The 19,504-nt window shown below is 44.8% G+C and overlaps 1 protein-coding gene across 1 annotated transcript in view; it reads left to right on the top strand.

Annotated features, from left to right (window-relative positions):
• Positions 1-1,331: 1,331 nt before the first annotated feature.
• FUT10 (fucosyltransferase 10) overlaps positions 1,332-19,504 on the top strand; it is a 78,934-nt gene continuing 60,761 nt past the window's right edge. Inside the window, exons 1-3 of the mRNA XM_061404442.1 lie at positions 1,332-1,844; positions 8,730-9,083; positions 16,330-16,624. Coding sequence (XP_061260426.1) covers positions 9,003-9,083; positions 16,330-16,624 — 376 coding nt within the window. The 5' untranslated portion in view covers positions 1,332-1,844; positions 8,730-9,002. The remainder of the gene's footprint in view (positions 1,845-8,729; positions 9,084-16,329; positions 16,625-19,504) is intronic.

The following is a 19,504-nucleotide window of genomic DNA, read 5'->3' as shown; positions in this document are numbered from 1 at the left end:
GCTGGCCAAAGTATTGGAGCTTCAGCTTCAGCATCAGTCCTTCCAATGAATATTCAGGACTGATTTCTTTTAGGATGGACTGGTTGGATCTCCTTGTAGTCCAAGGGACTCTCAAGAATTTTCTCCAACACCACAGTTCAAAAGCACCGGTTCTTTGGTGTTCAGTTTTCTTTATGGTCCAACTCTTACATCCATACATGACTACTGGAAAAACCATAGCTTTGACCATACAGACTTTTGTTGGCAAAGTAATATCTCTGCTTTTTAATATTCTATCTAGATTTGTCATTGCTTTTCTTCCAAGGAGCAAGTGTTTTTTAATTTCATGGCTGTAGTCAACATCTGCAGTTTTTTTGAAGCCCAAGAAAATAAAGTCTGTCACTGTTTCCATTGTTTCCCCATCTATTTGCCATGAAGTGATGGGACCAGGTGTCATGATCTTAGTTTTCTGAATGTTGAGTTTTAAGCCAGCTTTTTCACTCTCCTCTTTCACTTTCATCAAGAGGCTCTCTAGTTCCTCTTCGCTTTCTGCCACAGGGGTGGTGTGGGTTCTTTACCACTGAGCCACCTGGGAAGCCTTATCTTTTCCTGTCCTCATTGGCTTTTGGATCCCACTTTGGTCGAATGCTCTGTGTCTTTGGTCCCCTCCCTCCCCGCTTCTACTGGATTGTGTTTCCTTATTGCATTGTAGCTGTTGTTGCTATATTCTGAATATGAATTCTTTGTTTGATAAATCTATTGCAAATATCTTCACCTACTCCCTGGGTTGTTTTTAATCCTCTTCATAGTGTCGTCTCATGAACAGAATTTACTTTTAATGACATCCAGTTTATCAGTCTTTCCCTTTGTGTTTGGTGTTTTCTAAAAGTTGATGTCATTGTCATCAACCTGATTTTACAGAGAAGCTAACAGAAGTGCTGGGCACTGGTGCTCTCAGGGCCTGGAGGAAAGCGAGGCAGACCCTGGGCAGCAAACAGCAGTCACTGTCTGCAGATGTGCCCAGGAGGTGCATGACTCTTAATCCCTCAAGTTTTTATCCCTAGACACTCACCTAGTCCTGGCCCTCCCAAAGTCTGAAAAGACCCCTCTAGGTTTATCCCTTTCGGTCTAGACTAGGCCAAAAGAATTTTAATTGTATTCTCTGAATTTAGAAGTCAAGTAACTAAAATCACTTTTTCTTCTCCAGTAAAATAGAGCTAAGTGATCATCTTGCTCGGCCTACCTAACACTGACAGCTGATGAAAGGTACCAAGGCCTCTGCTTTGCTTAAAATGTTCTCAATTTTCCTGGATAGGTGACTTTGAATGAGCTGCGCTCAGAGTTTGAGAAGCAAAAATCCCTGGTGGCTCAGTGGTGAAGAACCCTCCCGTCAATACAGGAGACCCGGATTTGATCCCTGGGTCTGGAAGATTCCCTGTAGAAGGAAGTGGCGATCCACTCCAGTATTCTTTCCTGGGAAATCCCACGGCCAGAGGAGCCTGGTGGGCTACAATACATGGAGTCACAAAAGAGTCGGACACGACTTAGCGACTAAAACAACAACTTGCTTTACAAGAGGATCTTGGGAGCCTTCCAGGAGCTTTCCAGAGGGTGGAGCGCCTGGGACAGGCAAAGGAGGGGCCGGGAGGTGTTTCCCGGGCAAGGAGGTCCCGCAGGCTTTTAAACGCGGCATCCGCGCGAAAACCCGGATCCAGGATCGCCGGGCCTGGACGCGCTCGGGGTTATTATCCCTTCTCTCAAATCTCCTCTCCGAGTCTTCGCTCGAGCTGCGGCTGGGAAGCGAACCGAAAGTGAAAAACTGCGGGGCTGCACCCGGCAGAGCGCACCTCCTTCTCCGCGCTGCGGTGAGTAGCATCTTCAGGGTCTTTCCTGAGCGATGGCTTGGTGGGAGCAGGGTCTCGGTGCGGAGAACCGAAAAGAGACTTTAAAGAGGCGCGCCGAAGCTGAGACTCTGCTCACCGAACTCACAGCCCCAGGGAAACCTCTTTGTGCCCAGAAGGGAGTGTGTGTCCTGAGAAGGTGTCCGCGTCCGCTTTGGGAAGCCTTGGGCAGCGCTTTCCAGGGACCCTCCCTGAGGTGCAAACCCATCTGGCTGCTGAAAAGCACAGGTGGGAGGGAGGTGATGTGCGGGGGCCTCGGCAAGAGCGGTTTCCCGCCCGCTCCCCAGTCCCCGCACCTCCCCCCAAGGAACGTTTCGCATCCCTCCCCCGTCTGCCACCATCTTCCCAGCCCCACTAACTCCAGAATCTAACTCCACCTCTGTGCGCTGTGAACAGCTTCCTTCTCCCTGTCTTGAGTCGAGCATCACTTGTTGCTAGAATTGTGTGCTGAAGTAGGAGCGAGGCTGGCTGTCCAGTTGGGGAGAGCGTTGCCTATTTAAGGCAGAAGATGCTCTGGGAAAACCCCGGATCTGCAGGCTTTGCCTACGATATGCAAGCCATTTCTTAAGTATTTTGGTACCCGATTAGCATCCTCAGAATAGAACACATTTTATGTAAGCTATGGAAAGAACATTGGCGTGATTTTAAGACGTTTCCTGGGACTCTTAATGATTCTATAATATGTAGCAAATGCCACGCAAAATGACTGTTTTTCTTAACACCATGGCTCCAGCAGGCTGCCCCCTCCAAACCCCAACACCACCAACAGAATCCCCCCCTCACCCGCGTCCGCACAGCGGTCAGAGATAGTCAGGGAGAGTAGTATTCATGTCCGGACTTGGGTTGTTTATTTCAGTTGAGGGCTAGGTGCAGTTTTGAATTTGGCAAGTTGGTCTTCAGGACCTCGCTCCCCTTTTATGTCCTCCATTCACTGAAGATGAGACCCGCCCCCACCCCTGACGCTCAGGGCCACTCGTGGACGTGTTAGTGACGTCACTCTACAACTGGGGCATTGTTTCTCCTGCCCGGCCCACGTGGTCTCTAGAGGAGGACCTGGATCCTGTCTCTCTGCCTTGAATAAGCAGCCCCGGGTATTTGCACAATGAAGTGGCAGAGAAACCAGTCTAGCCTCAGTGTTAGAACTTTCTCCCTCTCCTGCCTGAAGAGGAGGCTGCATCTTTTAAGTCAGCCCCTTTTTTGAAATTGCTGTGGTGACTCTTCATTTGCTGCCTTCCTGCTAGATGGCAGTGTGTAACAGTGAATTTAAATACACAGTCTCAACCGTTACTGTTCTTATGGCTCATCTTTTACTCTTCAGTTTAAAAAAAAGTAGTTTTCAAGTTTTATCTTACCACAAACAACATATTTGAAAAAAATTTCAAACCAGAAATAAAGTTAGGAAATAAAGAAAATGAACATATTGTTTTGACAAACAATGATGTTATTCATATAAGTGTAAGCATTGCTCAGTTTGCAGGCATTTCCAACCCATATTTAAATACTTTCTAAATTTGGAATGTAAAAAGTTGATTTCAGGTGCTCTGTGATGACCTAGTTGGGTAAGAGGGGTTGGGGGTGGGAGAGAGGTCCCAGAGGGAGGGGATATATGTACACATGTAGCTGATTGACTTCATTTTGCAGCAGAAACTAACACAACATTGTAAAGCAATTATATTTTTTAGAAAAGAATTGTTTTCAGTATTAAATCCAGTACCTATTTCACATACCGCTTAGCATTCTATTAATACAATAAACATTTGTAGTAGAGTTCTTGACTATGAATTTTTTTAAATTAAAAACAATTAAGTTCATCTTTATTGACAGTATTTTTCAGATATTTATTTACTAGAAAATAAGATCTCAGTTTTTAAAAGTAATGCTGAATTAGTCAAAAGGAGAATGAAGATCAAGTAACCCTAAATTGTCATATGAAATATTTCTTGTTTTATATTTCCAGAAATCTTTAGTTTGTGATGACTCCACTTGTCCCGATTACTGTCTCTTTACTTGATTGGCTTTTCTTCTATGGAGTGTTCCTGGGCACTGTTCATGAGATCAGAGAACTTAATTTTGGGATGAAGATCCCCAGAAGATCATTTGTTCCAGCTCTTTGTTTTTGGGCACATGAAGTATTAGCCAGATTTTATCATGTTATTTGATTGTTTCCTCACTCATGATTACAGGAATGATCAAAGCAGCTGAGGAATTTTAGTTCCTATCTTTGCCAGAAAGGAAAATTGTTACAGAATAACCAGTAAGACCTTCCTGGAGAAAGAACAGTTATAAAGAACACCTTCCAAGGAAAAAGCAGCTCAGCTCTTAGTGTCATACAGAATCTTCCCAATAGTGGACCCCTGTCTTCCATTTAAAAAACCTATTGTTTTTGAATGCTTCTGTTTGGGTCTTCATGTCAGTCTTTTTGTTTAGTTCTTTAGTGGGTTTGTTTTTATCTAGAAACTAGACCCACTAAGTGAGATTGTATTAATACTGTATACCTTGGGTGCTTCAGTTTGTGTCTGGAATTTAAGAATTTAAGAATGGCATCACTTTCAGGAGTAGAAGAATGAAGGTGCTCGTGCTGCCACTTCCATCCTCCCATTAATCTTTTTTATTAATACAGTCTTTTTTTTTTAATTAAAAAAAGGGTATTTATTTATTTATTCGGTTGCTCTGGCTCTTAGTTGCAGCATGTGGGATCATGGGAGTTCTCTAGTTGCCACATGCAAGTTCTAGTTCCCCAGCTAGGAATTGAACCTGGCACCCCTGCAATTGAGAGTATGGAGCCTTAGCCAGTGGACCACCAGGGAAGCCCCTAATCACCAGTCTTGATTCCAGCAGCTGCCAGTATCCCTTTCTCTCTCGTGAGTCTCTGTTTGTCTCTCCTGCAATGTGTGCTTGGTCCAAGAGGATGACCCTCCCAGACAGAAATCTGTAAGGCAGAGCACCACTCAAAAAAAAAAAGAAAAAAAAGCTCAACAAAGTATGCAGTCCATTAAAAAAGAGTGAGGAACACATTAACACAAATAAGCGTTAATAAAGAAAATGAGACGAAAAGGGAAACTGTGGAACCACCACACCATGCTCATCAGGTGCCCAAGGGACAGTCTTTCTGCAAATTAACAACACTGGTCAACTTTTTAATGTTCAACGGTTATTTTATATTCATCCAATAAAGCAGCTTTAAAGAGTTGCCGAACCTCCCCCAGCATTCTGTCCACTGATGTAGTAGAAGTAAGCACAATGAATGGCCATATATCATCTGACCTGGCACTAGGGTGGAGTAAGGCTTCTCAAAGCAGATAGCCTTGAATGCCCAGAATGGCTCTGAAAGAGGTATGGGTCTTGCAGGTAGGGACCAGAGCACAGAACAAGAAACTATATTCCACGAACAGTTAGAACAAAGGGCTTGTCAGGTAGAAGGTAGAGAAGTAGGGCGGAGTCCAGAGACTCTTGTTTTCTAAGCTAATGAATTTGGTCTTTATCTTGAACACTTGGCATTGAAATCCGTTGATGGATTTTAATCAGAGGAGAGATACCCAGTCTACATTCCAACAACATCTCTGAGCTGAGTGGGGGATGCTAGCAGGTCAGAAATCCTAGTTATCAGACTTTTGATATTTTTTTTTTCTTTGCCACACCAAAAAGCATGTGGCAGCCTAGTTCCCCAACCAGGGATCGAACCTGACCTAGAAACACAGTCTTAGCACTGGACTGCTGGGGAAGTCCTTATCAGGCTTTTGGAGTCACCAAGTAGGAATAGATATGGAGTGTTGGTGAAGTCAAGTAGAGTCAAAGGCAATTAGTTCAAAATTGCCTGGAGATTTGTCCAGAGGCCCTTAGACTTTCCTAACTGCCTGCCATGTCCTCTGTCTTTCCTAGGACAGCAGCCCCTACTTAAGGGATGCTCCGAGGATTTTATATATTATGAAATGAAAACATCTTGGAATGTTTTCGTTTGAGAAACGACACTTTGGTGTGAATAACATGTCTGGTAATTAGACATATTCCTTCAAAAGACTCTCCCTGGCATAACCTCAAACTCAGTTAAGAGTCAATTATTAACCCAATGACTTCCCTGGTGGCTCAGACGGTAAAGCATTTGCCTACAATGTGGGAGACCTGGGTTTGATCCCTGGGTCGGGAAGATCCCCTGGAGAAGGAAATGGCAACCCGTTCCAGTATTCTTGCCTGGAAAATCCCATGGACAGAGGAGCCTGGTGGGCTACTGTCCATGGGGCCGCAAAGAGTCAGACACGACTGAGCGACTTCACTTTACTATTAACCCAAATGACTCACCAGTTACTAGAGGAGAGAGGATCTAAGACTTCCCAGAGCTCCCTGGTGGGTGTCACCCAGGGTTGGCTACTCATTTTCCACTCAGGACCACAGGGCAGAAATCACCTGAGTCCCATGGCTGAGACCCTTGACCCACACCGGGGACCAGCCCTGCATGGCTGGGGCCGTGTGGGAAGCTGGCATCCTCAGGCTGCTAATTCACTAAGATGTCCAGTCTCCCTCCTGTCCATTTTAATTCAACATAAAACAGAGAACCTGGAAATGATTTTGGGCTGAAAGTGTTGCTGCTTTTAACGGGACAGCCCTTGCAGGACTATGCAGTGGTGACTCTCAGCTCCAGATCCCTCTCCAGGCGGCAGATGGCCGGCCCCAGGCCGTGTGCACGGCCCAACGATGCGTCTCAGAGCTCAGCGCTTGGGTCAGGCGGGTCGGTTAGTGAGTCCACTTCAGCTGTTATCGACCTGGTTGAGCAAACACACACTGCTCCAGCCTGAGAAGGGGTGTTCTGGGGGTGCTCTCTTAGAAGTGAGGGTCTGAGATTCACCCTGAGGGTGATGAGGAAACAGAAGAGAGCTTTCTTCTTGGGTTCCCTTTGTCTTAGAGCTTGTCGGCCTTCAGGGTGCTCTCTGCAGGTCCATCTGTCCCCCCCGTCTGGGAACCGCTGATTTGATGACAAACTCCCGGGTAACTCGTGCCGTATGTGTATTAGATTGATGTGCCCCAAGGCCTGGTTGGCTGCTGCCTGCTCTAAATCATCAGACCAGCTACCCTAGCTGATTCTGTTCTTTGGTGCTGGATGTTTACCCACAGCTCAGTCCTCGAGACCGTACTGTATACATCTCATTTGGGAACTATGACCTCTATTGAGATTCTTTGGATGAAAGAGATTTTTGTAACCTTAAATTCTTCTGGCATGATTTGTGAAAAAGTGAAAGTGTTAGTCGCTGATTTGTCTCTGAATCTTTTGTGCCCCAGTGGACTGTAGCCCTGTATCCCATGACTCCTCTGACCCATGGAATTCTCTAGGTAAGAATACTGGAGTGGGTTGCCATTTCCTTCTCCAGAGGATCTTCCCAACCCAGCGTGTCTCCTGCGTTGCATGTGGATGGTTTACCTGCTAAGCCACCAGGGAAGCCCAGAATGAGAATCAGAAGAGCAAACGTTTCTTGGATATTTCTTTTGTGTCAGGCTCTGAAATAAGTGTTTTACCAATTTTACCTCATAGAATTCTCACAGTAACTCTCTAATTGGGCACCTCTATGACCTGTATTTTGGGAATTGAATCGTGGAATCACGGACAGTCTGAGGAGTTGAGATTTGAATCCTGGCAGGCTGACAAAAGCCCGTTTTCTTAGACCCTGTGGATTGTAAGACTTCCGCGGATGAAAAAAAAAAGAGCTTTTGGCTGTCTCTGAGACCAAGAGTCATTTTGTTGCTGAGGGGAAGAAATAGCCTGGACTTAAAAGTTGATCAAGGTAGATGCGTGAGAGGGTTTTAAAACCAAGGTTTTAAAGCAGAATTCTGCATCACTTGTGTATTGCTCATTGGATCTTCAGTTCCATATCTGAGAGGTGTACAGTCAGATCTTAGGACCGGGCCCTTGGAGCACACCCTTCCTCTGAAATGTGGATCCTTGCTCTCCTCTGAACTCCGCAGTGTGGTTTGCTCAGCATGTTTGACTTTAGGGAACCCCAGGGATAAGAGGCATTCTGTGGGACTATTTAGTTCATTTGAAAAGCTTTTGGAAAAGACCATCCATTTCAGATAGATGGACACCTTATTCCAAGACATCCAGAGAACCATACTGCCCACACAATCCACTGCTTTAGTGCACTTGCTGTAAAAGACTAAGCAAATATGGGGCTGGTGCACTGGGACGACCCAGAGGGAGGGTAGGGGAGGGAGGAGGGAGGAGGGTTCAGGATGGGGAACGCGGGTATACCTGTGGCGGATTCATTTCGATATTTGGCAAAACTAATACAATATTGTAAAGTTTAAAAATAAAATAAAATTTAAAAAATAAAAAATAAAATAAAAAAAAGACTAAGCAAATAAAGCAGTAATCTAAATTCCTTATGTTGTGGCCGAAGTGGTTTTCCCTGGCGGGAACTGAGGTCCGTCAATCATTTGCCATTTCTGAGCAAAGCCTGAAACTTTTGTTCTTTCCCTAATTTTTACAGGAGTGAGTGGACAGTCACGGCTATTTCTGCTCCATTTCTCTGTTCTTTTGAAACTTAGATGAAAGGAAATGATCACATGTCAGTGACTTTTGGAATTCAAGTCTGATGGCAAAGAAAATTAAGTGGAAGCATCATTTTAGTCTCGGGACCTGATTGTCGATCTCTCACTCTCCTCTAATGGACTGTATGACCTCGAGCAAGTCTCTTCACCTCTCTGGTCTTGGTGTCCTTAGCTATGAGTGAGGTGTTAGGTCTAAATGATCCCAAAGATTCCTTTTAGTTTTAGAGCTTTTTGTTTCTACACTGCAGCCCTGCAAGACTGCATTAATAAAATCTCCTGTGCTAAGGCCAAACTATTGTTCATTTGTTCCAGATATTTTTTGGATGTCTTCTGGTTTAAAGAATCCCCAGCTGCTCTGATGATAGCTTAAGAAGACTGCATGCTGTTCCCTTTCAATGCCAAGCCGGGCGCCCTCAGAACCTCACTTCTCAGTCCTTCATGGAGCCCGGGTCCCAGCAGGAATGGCAGCGGAGGAAATTGGCACACAGATGGTTCCTCCACGTGAAGTTGTCTTGGTCTGCGGGCCGACTCGAGAACACCTGGTAACCAGGCTCGCCCTCTGTCAGTCACCCAGGGCAGGGCAGCATGGTGCGGATTCAGAGGGGGAAGCTTCTGGCATTTTGCCTGTGCGTCATGGCTACCGTCTTTCTGCTCATCACACTCCAGGTACCAAGAGCTTGGGTCATGTAGTGTTGATTCCTGGGCCTCTACCCCTACCCCCACCCCCATCCCATGCTCGCCAAGGACTTTACTTTTTGCTTCATCTCTCAGGGTCAGGATGTTCTCTCTAAGGCAAGAAAAATACTTTCTTTTTATCACATATGGAATTGAGATTTAGTGAGTGGATGTGGTAGGTAGAAACAAGATCAGTGAGTCGGGAAATCAGTTTGTGACACGCAGGATCCTAGTTTTAGGATTTTTTGGATGTGGACCATTTTTAAAGTCTTTATTGAATTTGTTGCAATATTGTTTCCTGGTTCGAACCAGGGATCGAACCCACAACCTCTGCATAGGAGGGTAAAATCTTAGCTACTGGACCACCAGGGAAGTCCAGAGTCCTGGTTCTAGTAGGGCCCTGTCGGTCTTGTTGGCTGAAGACAGCTCTGAACAAAGAAGCCCTCAATGTATCCATGGGGACTGCCTAACAGCCCAAATTGTGCTACTGATGGTGAAATGCAGTTAAGATCCAGATGAAGGTTTAGCTTGGATGACTTCCTCCCAAGTCTTGACCCCTTCTGAAAGATGCCATTCTTAAAGAAGCAGTGACTATTCCAAGGACACCCTAGTTCGTTCTGCAGAACACAAACGTCAGCATTAATAAATTTGTTGGTAGTAGGGTGAATAAACTGAAGCATTTCTTCAGTCCTCCCATTTATCTCATATGGTTGGTTCTTCTGAACTTCATTTGCTGATTTCAAAGAAAAATAAAAATTTCACAGTGAAGGTAACATATAAATATGAGTTCAGATTTTTTAGCCCCCACTTGTGTCCCTCCTGTCCGTTTCAAAATCCAAAAGGACTTTTAAAGATTACTTGTGGATGTGAGTAGTTCACATACAGGCCTGATGGAGACAAAGCGTCCTCTGGGCGTTTTATTCTGGAGGATTGCCCTTCTCCTTGCTTAGGACTGAATGAACGAATGCTTACACCAACACTTTGGCAAGTAGTCTGCACTGTTTCCACCACCTTCCGCTGCCAGATTGAGATTCTGATCAGAGCAGACCCCTGTCTCTCTGTCTCTCTTGGAGGTAAGGATCTAGGACCTGCTTGAGCTGGAAAGGCTGCAGTTTTCTGCTTCATTCTGTGGGAAATTATGAGAAAGCTTTGATCTTACTAGACATTTGACCTCTTTTCCAGGCTTGAGGAATGCCTGTGTACAAGTTAAGAATTTTGCTTTTGATGTCAGAATAAATTACCATGCTTTTGGTAGGCATGTCCTCTCTAAGTTTCCAGAATAGAAGAGGTAGTAGTGTGTCTATTGGAGCTGAACCTTTGCCTGGATCTTGATTGCAGTTTGCCGTCGGTGGTCTGATTTGGGGTGTTTCCCAGTCCTCATGGATACATTGAGTGTTTCATTGTTCAGCGTTGCTGTAATACTATTTTTATTTGAACACTATAAAATGAACAAATATAATGCCTGTATATTTAGTGTCGTAGTCTGTTCACAGGTTGGAAAAGAATTTCCAGACACGAGGCAGAATGAGAGGAGAACAGAGTTTATTAGAGTGGGGGACGCTGTTAGAACAGTGGGCAGGTTCAAGGGAGAGCCGACCCCTTTTGTGGTCTCCGCAATACGGGAGACCTGGGTTCGATCCCTGGGGTGGGGAGATCCCCTGGAGGAGGGCATGGCAACCCACTTTGGTATTCTTCCCTAGAGAATCTCCATGGGCAGAGGGGCCCGGCAGGCTACAGTCCATGGGGTTGCAAAGAGTCGGACATGACTGAGCGACTAAGCATAGCACAGTACAACCAATTTTTGTAGCCTCAAGACAGAGAAAATTCCTGCTGGAAGGGTAACATGAGATGATTGGTTAGGATGCTAGAGGGTAGGTATTTTTACCTAATATAAGGTCAGGGGGTTCCTGGAAATGGTTGCTATGGTGCTTAGTCAGTTCCAGAGATGACCTTGGTGCAGGGGTCCACATCTGTGCCCTTGGTACAAGGCCGTACACCTGTGACCTTGGTAGAGAGCTCCACATTTAGGACCATTCCTGTTTTTACTGGCTTTTAGACTAGGCAAGGTGAAATAATTTGCCATGTAGGTAGGGAAAAGGAAGGCTAAATTTAAAAAAAAAAAATCATGTCATGAATCCTGTATTAGTTTGCTAGGGCTGCCATATATAAAGTACCAAAGACTGGGTTGGGTGGCTTACACAATAGGAATCTATTTTCTCACAGTTGTGGAGGCTAGAAGTCCAAGGTCAAGGTGTCAGTAAGCAGGGTCGTCTCTCTGAGGCTCCTTCTTGGCCTTGTGGATGGCTGTCTTCTCCCTGGGTCTTCACACTGTCCTCTTCCTATACTTGTCTGCATCCCCGTCTCCTCTTTTTCTACAGACACCAGTCATATTGGATTAGGGCCCACTCTGATGACCTCTTTTTAACTTAATTGCCTCTTTAAAGACCCTGTCTCCTAGTTCAGTCACATTCTGAGGTGGGAGGGGTTAGGGCTTTAACATATAAATTTGGCCAGGGGGGCGGAGGAGGGGGCACAGTCTAACCCAGGACAAATCTTATAACATGATTAATAATCTAAACTTGAAACAAGCTAAACTTTCATTGACTTACAGTTAAACTAAAGCATTGTGATTCTGTGGAGGAAGTCATTCATCTGAGACACTGTTTTTGATTCACATTTAACTATATTTTGTATATAGTATCTGTAGATTCTTTGGGTGTATGGTATCTTTACTTTTTTTTTTGAATTATCTACCTTTCAGTTGCACATATAACTGATGAAATCATTTTACAGCAAATCTAAGACATATTATTTCACTTGGACTTTCTTTAATGTGATTCTCTTACACAGGGGCCCCCAGTGTCCAAGATCTAATGCCTGATGATCTGGTGGAGCTGATGAAATAATAATAGATATAAAGTGCACGACAAGTGTTATGTGCTTGAATCATCTCGAAACCATCCTCCCCCCAGTTTCCTTCCCCAAGTACGTGGAAAAATTGTCTTCCACGAAATCGTTCCCAGGTGCCAGAAAGGCTGGGGAACCACCGCTCTCACAGATGGGAACTTTAAATTTAGTATAACCATATGACTGTTGTCATACATACTCAGCAAAATTAATATTACTCAGGACCATCTATGTCTCAGGCCATATTAAAGTTTCCCCAGTTATCTCAAAAAAACTTTTAACGGGTTGATTTGAATCTGGAGTAAACAAATCCACATTTTGAATTTATCTCAAGTTTTGTGGATTTTTTTCTATAAAAGTTTCTTCTGCCCCACATTTTATTCCATGTCATGGGTTTGTGGAAGAAACTAGGTCATTTGTCATTTTGAATTTCCCAGATTTTGGATTTGGCTGATTTTCTCCTCATGGTTTTGTTTAATATGTTCCTCTGTGCCCCGTATTTCTTACCACCTGGTACTGATGTCTGAGGCTAGACATTTTTTAAAAAGCTGTTTTGGTAGGACAGTCTCTCCTTAAAGCAATCCCTGTTATTTGGATATGAACTTATGTCTCGCACAGTAGATGCTGATGAGAAATGTGGAGTAAAATTTGTCTTCAAAGTTATACCCATGGCCTTCTCAACATGATTCTTTAAAGTCGCTGGTTGTACATTTGCAGGGAAAGGTTGGGTGAAAATATAGAGCATGTGTGGCTAAAGTCAACACCATTCCATCAAGCTCTGGGGAGTAGCCGTCTTATTGCCGTGCTGTGCTTAGTCACTCAGTCGTGTCCGACTCTTTGTGACCCCATGGACTGTAGCCCTCCAGGCTCCTCTGCCCATGGGATTCTCCAGGCAGGAACACTGGAGTGGGTTGTCATGCCTTCCTCCAGGGGATCGTCCCACCCCAGGGATCGAACCCAGGGCTCCCGCACTGCAGGCAGATTCATAAAAGTGCCAGGGATACTGTTGGCAAGGGTTTTTAGTTTTCAGTGACAGTTTTACTGTTCCAACGATGACTTTAGTGTCACAAATGATTCATGCTTTTTTCAAGGCTAATAGAATTCTTTCCTCCTTTTGGAATACTGTGTGGCTTTTTGCCAAGTGGCTCTTAATAGTTTTTTGGCCTTGGATCCCTCAGAGAATCCAGTGAACATTATAGACCCTCCCCTGGGAGTTACAGACCCTCCGTCATATCAGTGGTCAGGGGCCCTTTTCTGATACCAAAGGTAGCAAATGCGTAAAGAAGACTCCTCCCTTGGCTGCTGAGAGTGGGGCCTGAGGGCCAACAGATAGTCTCCTCTGTTGACTGGTGGAGCAGTTAATACATGAAAATATATCTTCTTTTAACTGCTTTATTCTTTGCACAGTCTGACTATTAATGTTTTGTTATGTATGATGCAGACCATCCTCTACTTTTATACTGCTCTAACATATTTTGTAATTGTTAGAAATATATTCCTTTTTTTTGTAATGCATTATATTCGTTTGTATTACATTTGTTTGCCATCTGAGTATCAAACCTTAAAGTTTGATGAAATGGCAGCAGTTTTGCTTCTGATTTTCCTCTGCCCACCCGGCCCTCCAGATTACTTTGATTGGTGGCCTTGCTCTCCAGAACCCAGACTCTCTGTCTCTTTTTTAAATGTACTTACATGGCTTTGAATGTGAATGTATGTCCTCAGCAGTGTCTGACTCTTCGCAACCCCATGGACTGTAGCCCCCTGGGCTCCTCTGTCCATGGGATTTCCCAGGCGAGAATCCTGGAGTGGATTGCTATCTCCTTCTCCAGGGGATCTTCCTGACCCAGGAACCAAACCTGTATCTCCTATGTCTCCTGCTTTGGCAGGTGGATTCTTCACCCCTGAGCCACCAGGGAAGCTGTACCAGGTCTTGTTAATAGTTGTGGCACGTGAGATCTTCGATCTTTGTTTTGGCAAGCGGGATCTTTAGTTGTGGCCTGTGGGATCTTGTTCCCAAACCAGGGATGGAACCTGGGGCCCTTGCCTTGGGAGCATGGAGTCTTAGCCACTGGACCACCAGGGAAGTCCCCAGACTGTCTTGAAATACATAAAAAACATGGTTTTAAGTGAGAAGGAGCCCAGTACTATGCCATCTCCCTGCCATGGTGGATATTATTGGACTTCCAAGGTGGCACTAGTGGTAAAGAATCTGCCTGCCAATGCAGGAGATATAAGTGACCTGGGTTCCATCCATGGGTCAGGAAGATTCTCTGGAGCAGGAAATGATGACCCACTCCAGTATTCTTGCCTGGAAAATTCCATGGACAGAGTTTTAAGTGAGAAGGAGCCCAGTACTTAGGCCATCTCCATGCCATGGTGAATATTATTACAAACATAAGACCCACGTTATGATACCTTTGAAAAGTGAAAATGAAAGTCGTTCAGTTCCGTCCAACTCTTTGGGACCCCATGGACTATAAAGTGCATGGAATTCTCCAGGCCAGAATTCTGGAGTGGGTAGCCCTTCCCTTCTCCAGGGGATCTTCCCAACCCAGGGATTGAACCAGGGTCTCCTGCATTGCAGGCAGATTCTTTACCAGCTGAGCCACAAGGGAAGACCTATGACACCTTTACTTGTACTAAAAGGAAATCAATAGGATTTTTATAATTCACTTTCCCCAGAATGTAATCTCCAGCATTAGCCAGATAATAGCCCTGACTCTTGCAAGTTTCATTAAGAGACACAACCACTTCTGGATTCTATATATGCCTACAAAATGGAGGAGAGATGTATCTGTTAAGTGTTTAGTAGAGAGACACGTCCTTGTTGGTAGATATTTTGGAGGCTATGTCTCTACCCTAACCCCCAGAAACTGTGATGTGTTATTTTACTTGTCTAAAAGAAAGAAAGTGAAAGTTGCTCAGTCGTGTCCGACTCTTTGCGACCCCATGGACTATACAGTCCATGAAATTCTCTAGGCTAGAATACTGGAGTGGGTAGCCTTTCCCTTTTCCAGGGGATCTTCCCAACCCAGGGATTGAACCCAGGTTTCCCACACTGCAGGCAGATTCTTTACCAGCTGAGCCACAAGGGCAGCCCAGGAATACTGGAGTGGGTAGCCTGTCCCTTCTCCAGGGGATCTTCCTGATCCAGGAATCGAACTGGGGTCTCCTGCACTTCAGGTGAATTCTTTACCAAGTGAGCTATTAGGGAAGCCCACTTGTCAAAAGGGATCTTGTGTATAAGATTATAGCGATACATCTGGAGGTGAGGAGATAACCCTGAATTATGTGTGCAGGCCTGGAGGAACCACAGGAGTCCTTAACAGAGGAGGCTCTTTTTCTGGCCGTGGTCAGAGAGTGATATGACAGAAGAAGGATCAGAGAGATGCAGCATTTCTTTTTTTTTTCTTTTAACTAAAAAAAAAAAATGTATTATTTATTTTGGCCATGCTGTGAGGCATGTGGGGTCCTTCTTCCCCTACCAGAGAACAAACCCATACTCCCTGCAGTGGAAGCACAGAGTCCCAACCACTGTACTGCCAGGGAAGTCCCAAGAGGCAGCATTTCTGATTCTGAAGGTGGAGGAAGGGGGCCACGAGCCAAGAACTGTGGGTGCCTCTGAAAGAAAACCAAGAAATAAATTCCCTGTCCAAGTTTACTGAAAGGATCGTAGCCCTTCCAACACCTTAATATTCTTTCTGTATTTTTTGAGTGGACTCCACACACTGAATGGAAGACTTTAGGGGGCAGGGAAGGAAGCTGCTAGGGCACAGAGACAAGGATAAGAAGTCCCTCCAAATGAGAGTGGAGTGCCCACCACCCTGCCTTGCCCTGAGCATCTGCCTCCAGGGCCATGTCAAGAGTCCAGTCCATTAAGTACAGCGTGCAGTCCTAGCACTTGGAGTCTCCTGTCCTTGTCAGCGAAGTCGCCAACACCTTTTAGCCCAGCGAGACCATTTCAGACTTCTAGCCTCCAGAACCAGTTTACTATTGTGATAGTAAAGCTGTATCATTCTAAGTTGCTCAACTTGTAATAATCTGTTAGAGTAGCAATAGGAAGCTAATAAAACACTAAGGCAGGTTTGATCCCTGGGTTGGGAAGATCCCCTGAAGGAGGAAAGGGCAACCCACTCTGGTATAGCCTGGAGAATCCCATGGACAGAGGAGCCTCTTAGGCTATAGTCCATGGGGTCCCACAGAGTCAGACATGAGTGAAGTGACTTAGCATGCATGGACGCAAGAAGCTAAATCCTCATGATGCATAGGAAATATGCAGAAGGAAATTATAAACAGTCTGACATTAGTAATAGGTCGTCATCTTTTTTAGGTCGTGGTTGAGCTGGGAAAATTTGAAGGCAAGAAGTTTAAAAATTCTCATTTAAAAGATGGACATGCACAAATGGAAGCAGAGCCTCTCCACCTCCATCCGTTCTTTAATAGAGAAGGACTGACCCTGAACAGGAAGAAGACATTGGCAGCTGACAGCTTCCCCATCATGCTCTGGTGGTCTCCACTGACTGGGGAAACCGGAAGGCTCGGCCAGTGTGGGGCGGATGCTTGCTTCTTCACCATCAACCGGACCTACCTCCATCATCACAGGACCAAAGCCTTCCTCTTCTATGGTAGGTAGGGCTTCTGCCTTTCTCCCTGTTTGCTGACATCCCCCTTCGAAGCTGAGTTACTACTTTTCTCCCAAGGAGGACATGGGGGCTCCCCGTGAAAGCTCATTGCCTGCCTGAACCCCTACACTTGCCCCGGAGAAGGCCTGAGCACTGAGCCAATACTGAGCCAATATGATAAATATGCGAGCTGCACCAGCAGAGGGGTGGTGGGCCGGGCCACCTGGCATTTATTATGGGGGCGAAGAACTGTTTCTTCTCACCTTTTCACAGTTGGGTACCATGCTCACTGGATTTGGTATTTAGGAACTGGGTATTGGTTACACCGCTGATACCAATTCAGAATATCATCTGTGATAATGGCCGGGAGATTTTGATTACTGTAGCAGATGTGTCGTTGGACACACGCTCAGCACAGTATTTTTTATTTTACTAGTCAGAAATAAAAAGTGTTCCACATCAGCTTTCGAGAGCAAGTTGGTATTCATCCCTCCCCCAGGCTGATTATATGTCATGCTGGGATTGAAGGGCTGCCAGACCCAGCCAGGTGGAGCTGGCGAGATGCCAGCAGCTGTTAGAAATATGGAACTCTTGGACGCTGAGTGATGGTGGGTGTGGGGAAATACAGATTAGCAAGCTTGATGGAAGATAGGCAAGATTAGTCACTTACATTAGGAAGTCAGTGCAAGGACAGCTGCTTTAGAGTGGTGTGAATGTGTGTATGTGTGTGTGTGCGTGTGAATGTGTGTGTGTGTGTGTGTGTGTGTGTGTGTGTGGTGGTGCTGGCTTTGGAGTGGCAGGACTGAGACTAGGGTGTAGGGCTGAGTCATCTTCAGTGTTCTGCCTGACAGCAACTTAAATAAAGCGGAAAGTGGCCTCAGGAGGAATCAGGTGGTGTGTGGGCCCTATAGTTGGTCAGGGCTCCAGAGCAAGGGGGGCTTCCATGGTGGCTCAGCGGTAAAGAACCCGCCTGCCAATGAAGGAGATGCAGGAGATGCTGGTTTGATCCCTGGGTTGGGAAGATTCCCTGGAGGAGGAAAGGGCAACCCACTCCAGTATTCTTGCCTGGGAAATCCCATGGACAGAGGAGCCTGGTGGGTTACAGTCTGTGTGGTCACCAAAGAGTCGGACACAGCTTAGTGACTAAACAACAAATAATCCTCTAATGGTGTTCTGAGATAAAGCAGCATTAAAAGTATGAGTTTAATTTCCCCAATTTTAACAGAAGCCCCTAGACATATTGCAGTTAGACACAAAAATATATAGGTAATGTATATAGAAAACCTACTACATAGCTCAAGAAATAAAATATTACAAGTAAAATTGAAAGCTTCCCTTCCCTGACCCCATCACATTCCCTTCCCTCTTACCCCAGAGGGGATCATAATTCTGAAATTCATATGTGTGTGTGTGTGTGTGTGTGTGTGCTTAAACAACATGAAGTATTATTTTGTGTGTTTTAAAAATTACCTACATAGCATGGTAAGTTAACTTTCTATAACTTACTTTTTCTCCTCCATGATTTTTGAAGACTTATTAACGTGTCCTTATAGCTCTAGTTCACCCATTTTACTGTTGCATAGGATTCCATTGTATTTATCACACTTCATTTAACCATTTTCCTGTTGTTAGACATTTAAGTTGTTTTGAAAGAAAACTTGCTTATGGAAATAGAGACACAGAAGTAGAGAACAAATTTATGGATACCAAGGGGGAAAAGAGGGTGGGATAAACTGGGAGACTGGGATTGACATATATATACTATCAATACTCTGTATTAAAGAGATAGGTCTTCCATCGTGGCTCAGATAGTAAACACTCTGCCTGCAATGCAGAAGACCTGGGTTCGATCCCTGGGTTGGGAAGATCCCCTGGAGGAGGGCACGGCAACCCACTCTAGTATTCTTGCCTGGAGAATCCCCATGGACAGAGGAGCCTGGTGGGCTACAGTTCATGGGGTCGCAAAGAGTCAGACACAACTGAGTGACTTTCACTTTTGCACACTTTCACTTTCACATAACTAAGGTAACTAATGAGAACGTATTGTATAGCACAGGGAACTCTTCTCAAGGCTCTGTGGTGACCCAAATGGGAAGGAAACCCCCCAAAAAGAGATATATGTATACGTATAGCTGACTCACTTTGCTTTAAGTGGAAATTAATGCAGCATTGTAAAGCAACTATATGCCAATAAAAATGAATAAAAAAGTAAAGCAAAACCTTGCTTATGACAAAAAATACTACAATAAACCATCCACGTACATGGCTGAGATTCCATGAGGACTCATACCCAGCAGTGGAATTATTTGGTATGAATTTGCGTTTACTGGATATTTCCAAACCAATATCCAGAGCGATCACATCACAGTCACTATCTTTTAAACATTTAAAACTTTTAACATGTTATACATGCACATATAGCTCCAGTATTTCCTAGTAACGCACTAAGGTTGTGACTTCGTGGTTTCTCAGTTTTGGGGCATTATATGTTGATTCTTACTATGGAGGATGAGTATTTAACTGTCCTTCTTCACCCTGCTCCTCCCACTCATTTCCTAGCCCCACATTCTTCCTCAAAAGTTATATCATCGTTTTAGACAAACATCTAGTTTCTACATTTTCATGTAGTCACAGTGAGCCATGATTTAAGATACTAAGAATTCTTTTGCTGCACAAATTGTTTTCCCTGGAGAAGCACCAGATATTCTTTTTTTTTCTTGATGTGGACCATTAGTAAAGTCTTTATTACAATATTGCTTCTGTTTTATGTTTTGTTTTGTTTTGTTTTGGCCTGGAGGCATGTGGGATCTTAGCTTCCTGACCAGGGATGAAACCCGCACCCACCGCACTGGAAGGCAAAGTCCCAACCACTGCACCAGCAGC

This window comes from Bos javanicus, chromosome 27, assembly GCF_032452875.1.
Source record: "Bos javanicus breed banteng chromosome 27, ARS-OSU_banteng_1.0, whole genome shotgun sequence".
Classification (NCBI taxonomy): Eukaryota; Metazoa; Chordata; class Mammalia; order Artiodactyla; family Bovidae; genus Bos; species Bos javanicus.
This window is presented reverse-complemented; position numbering and strand designations above follow the sequence as displayed.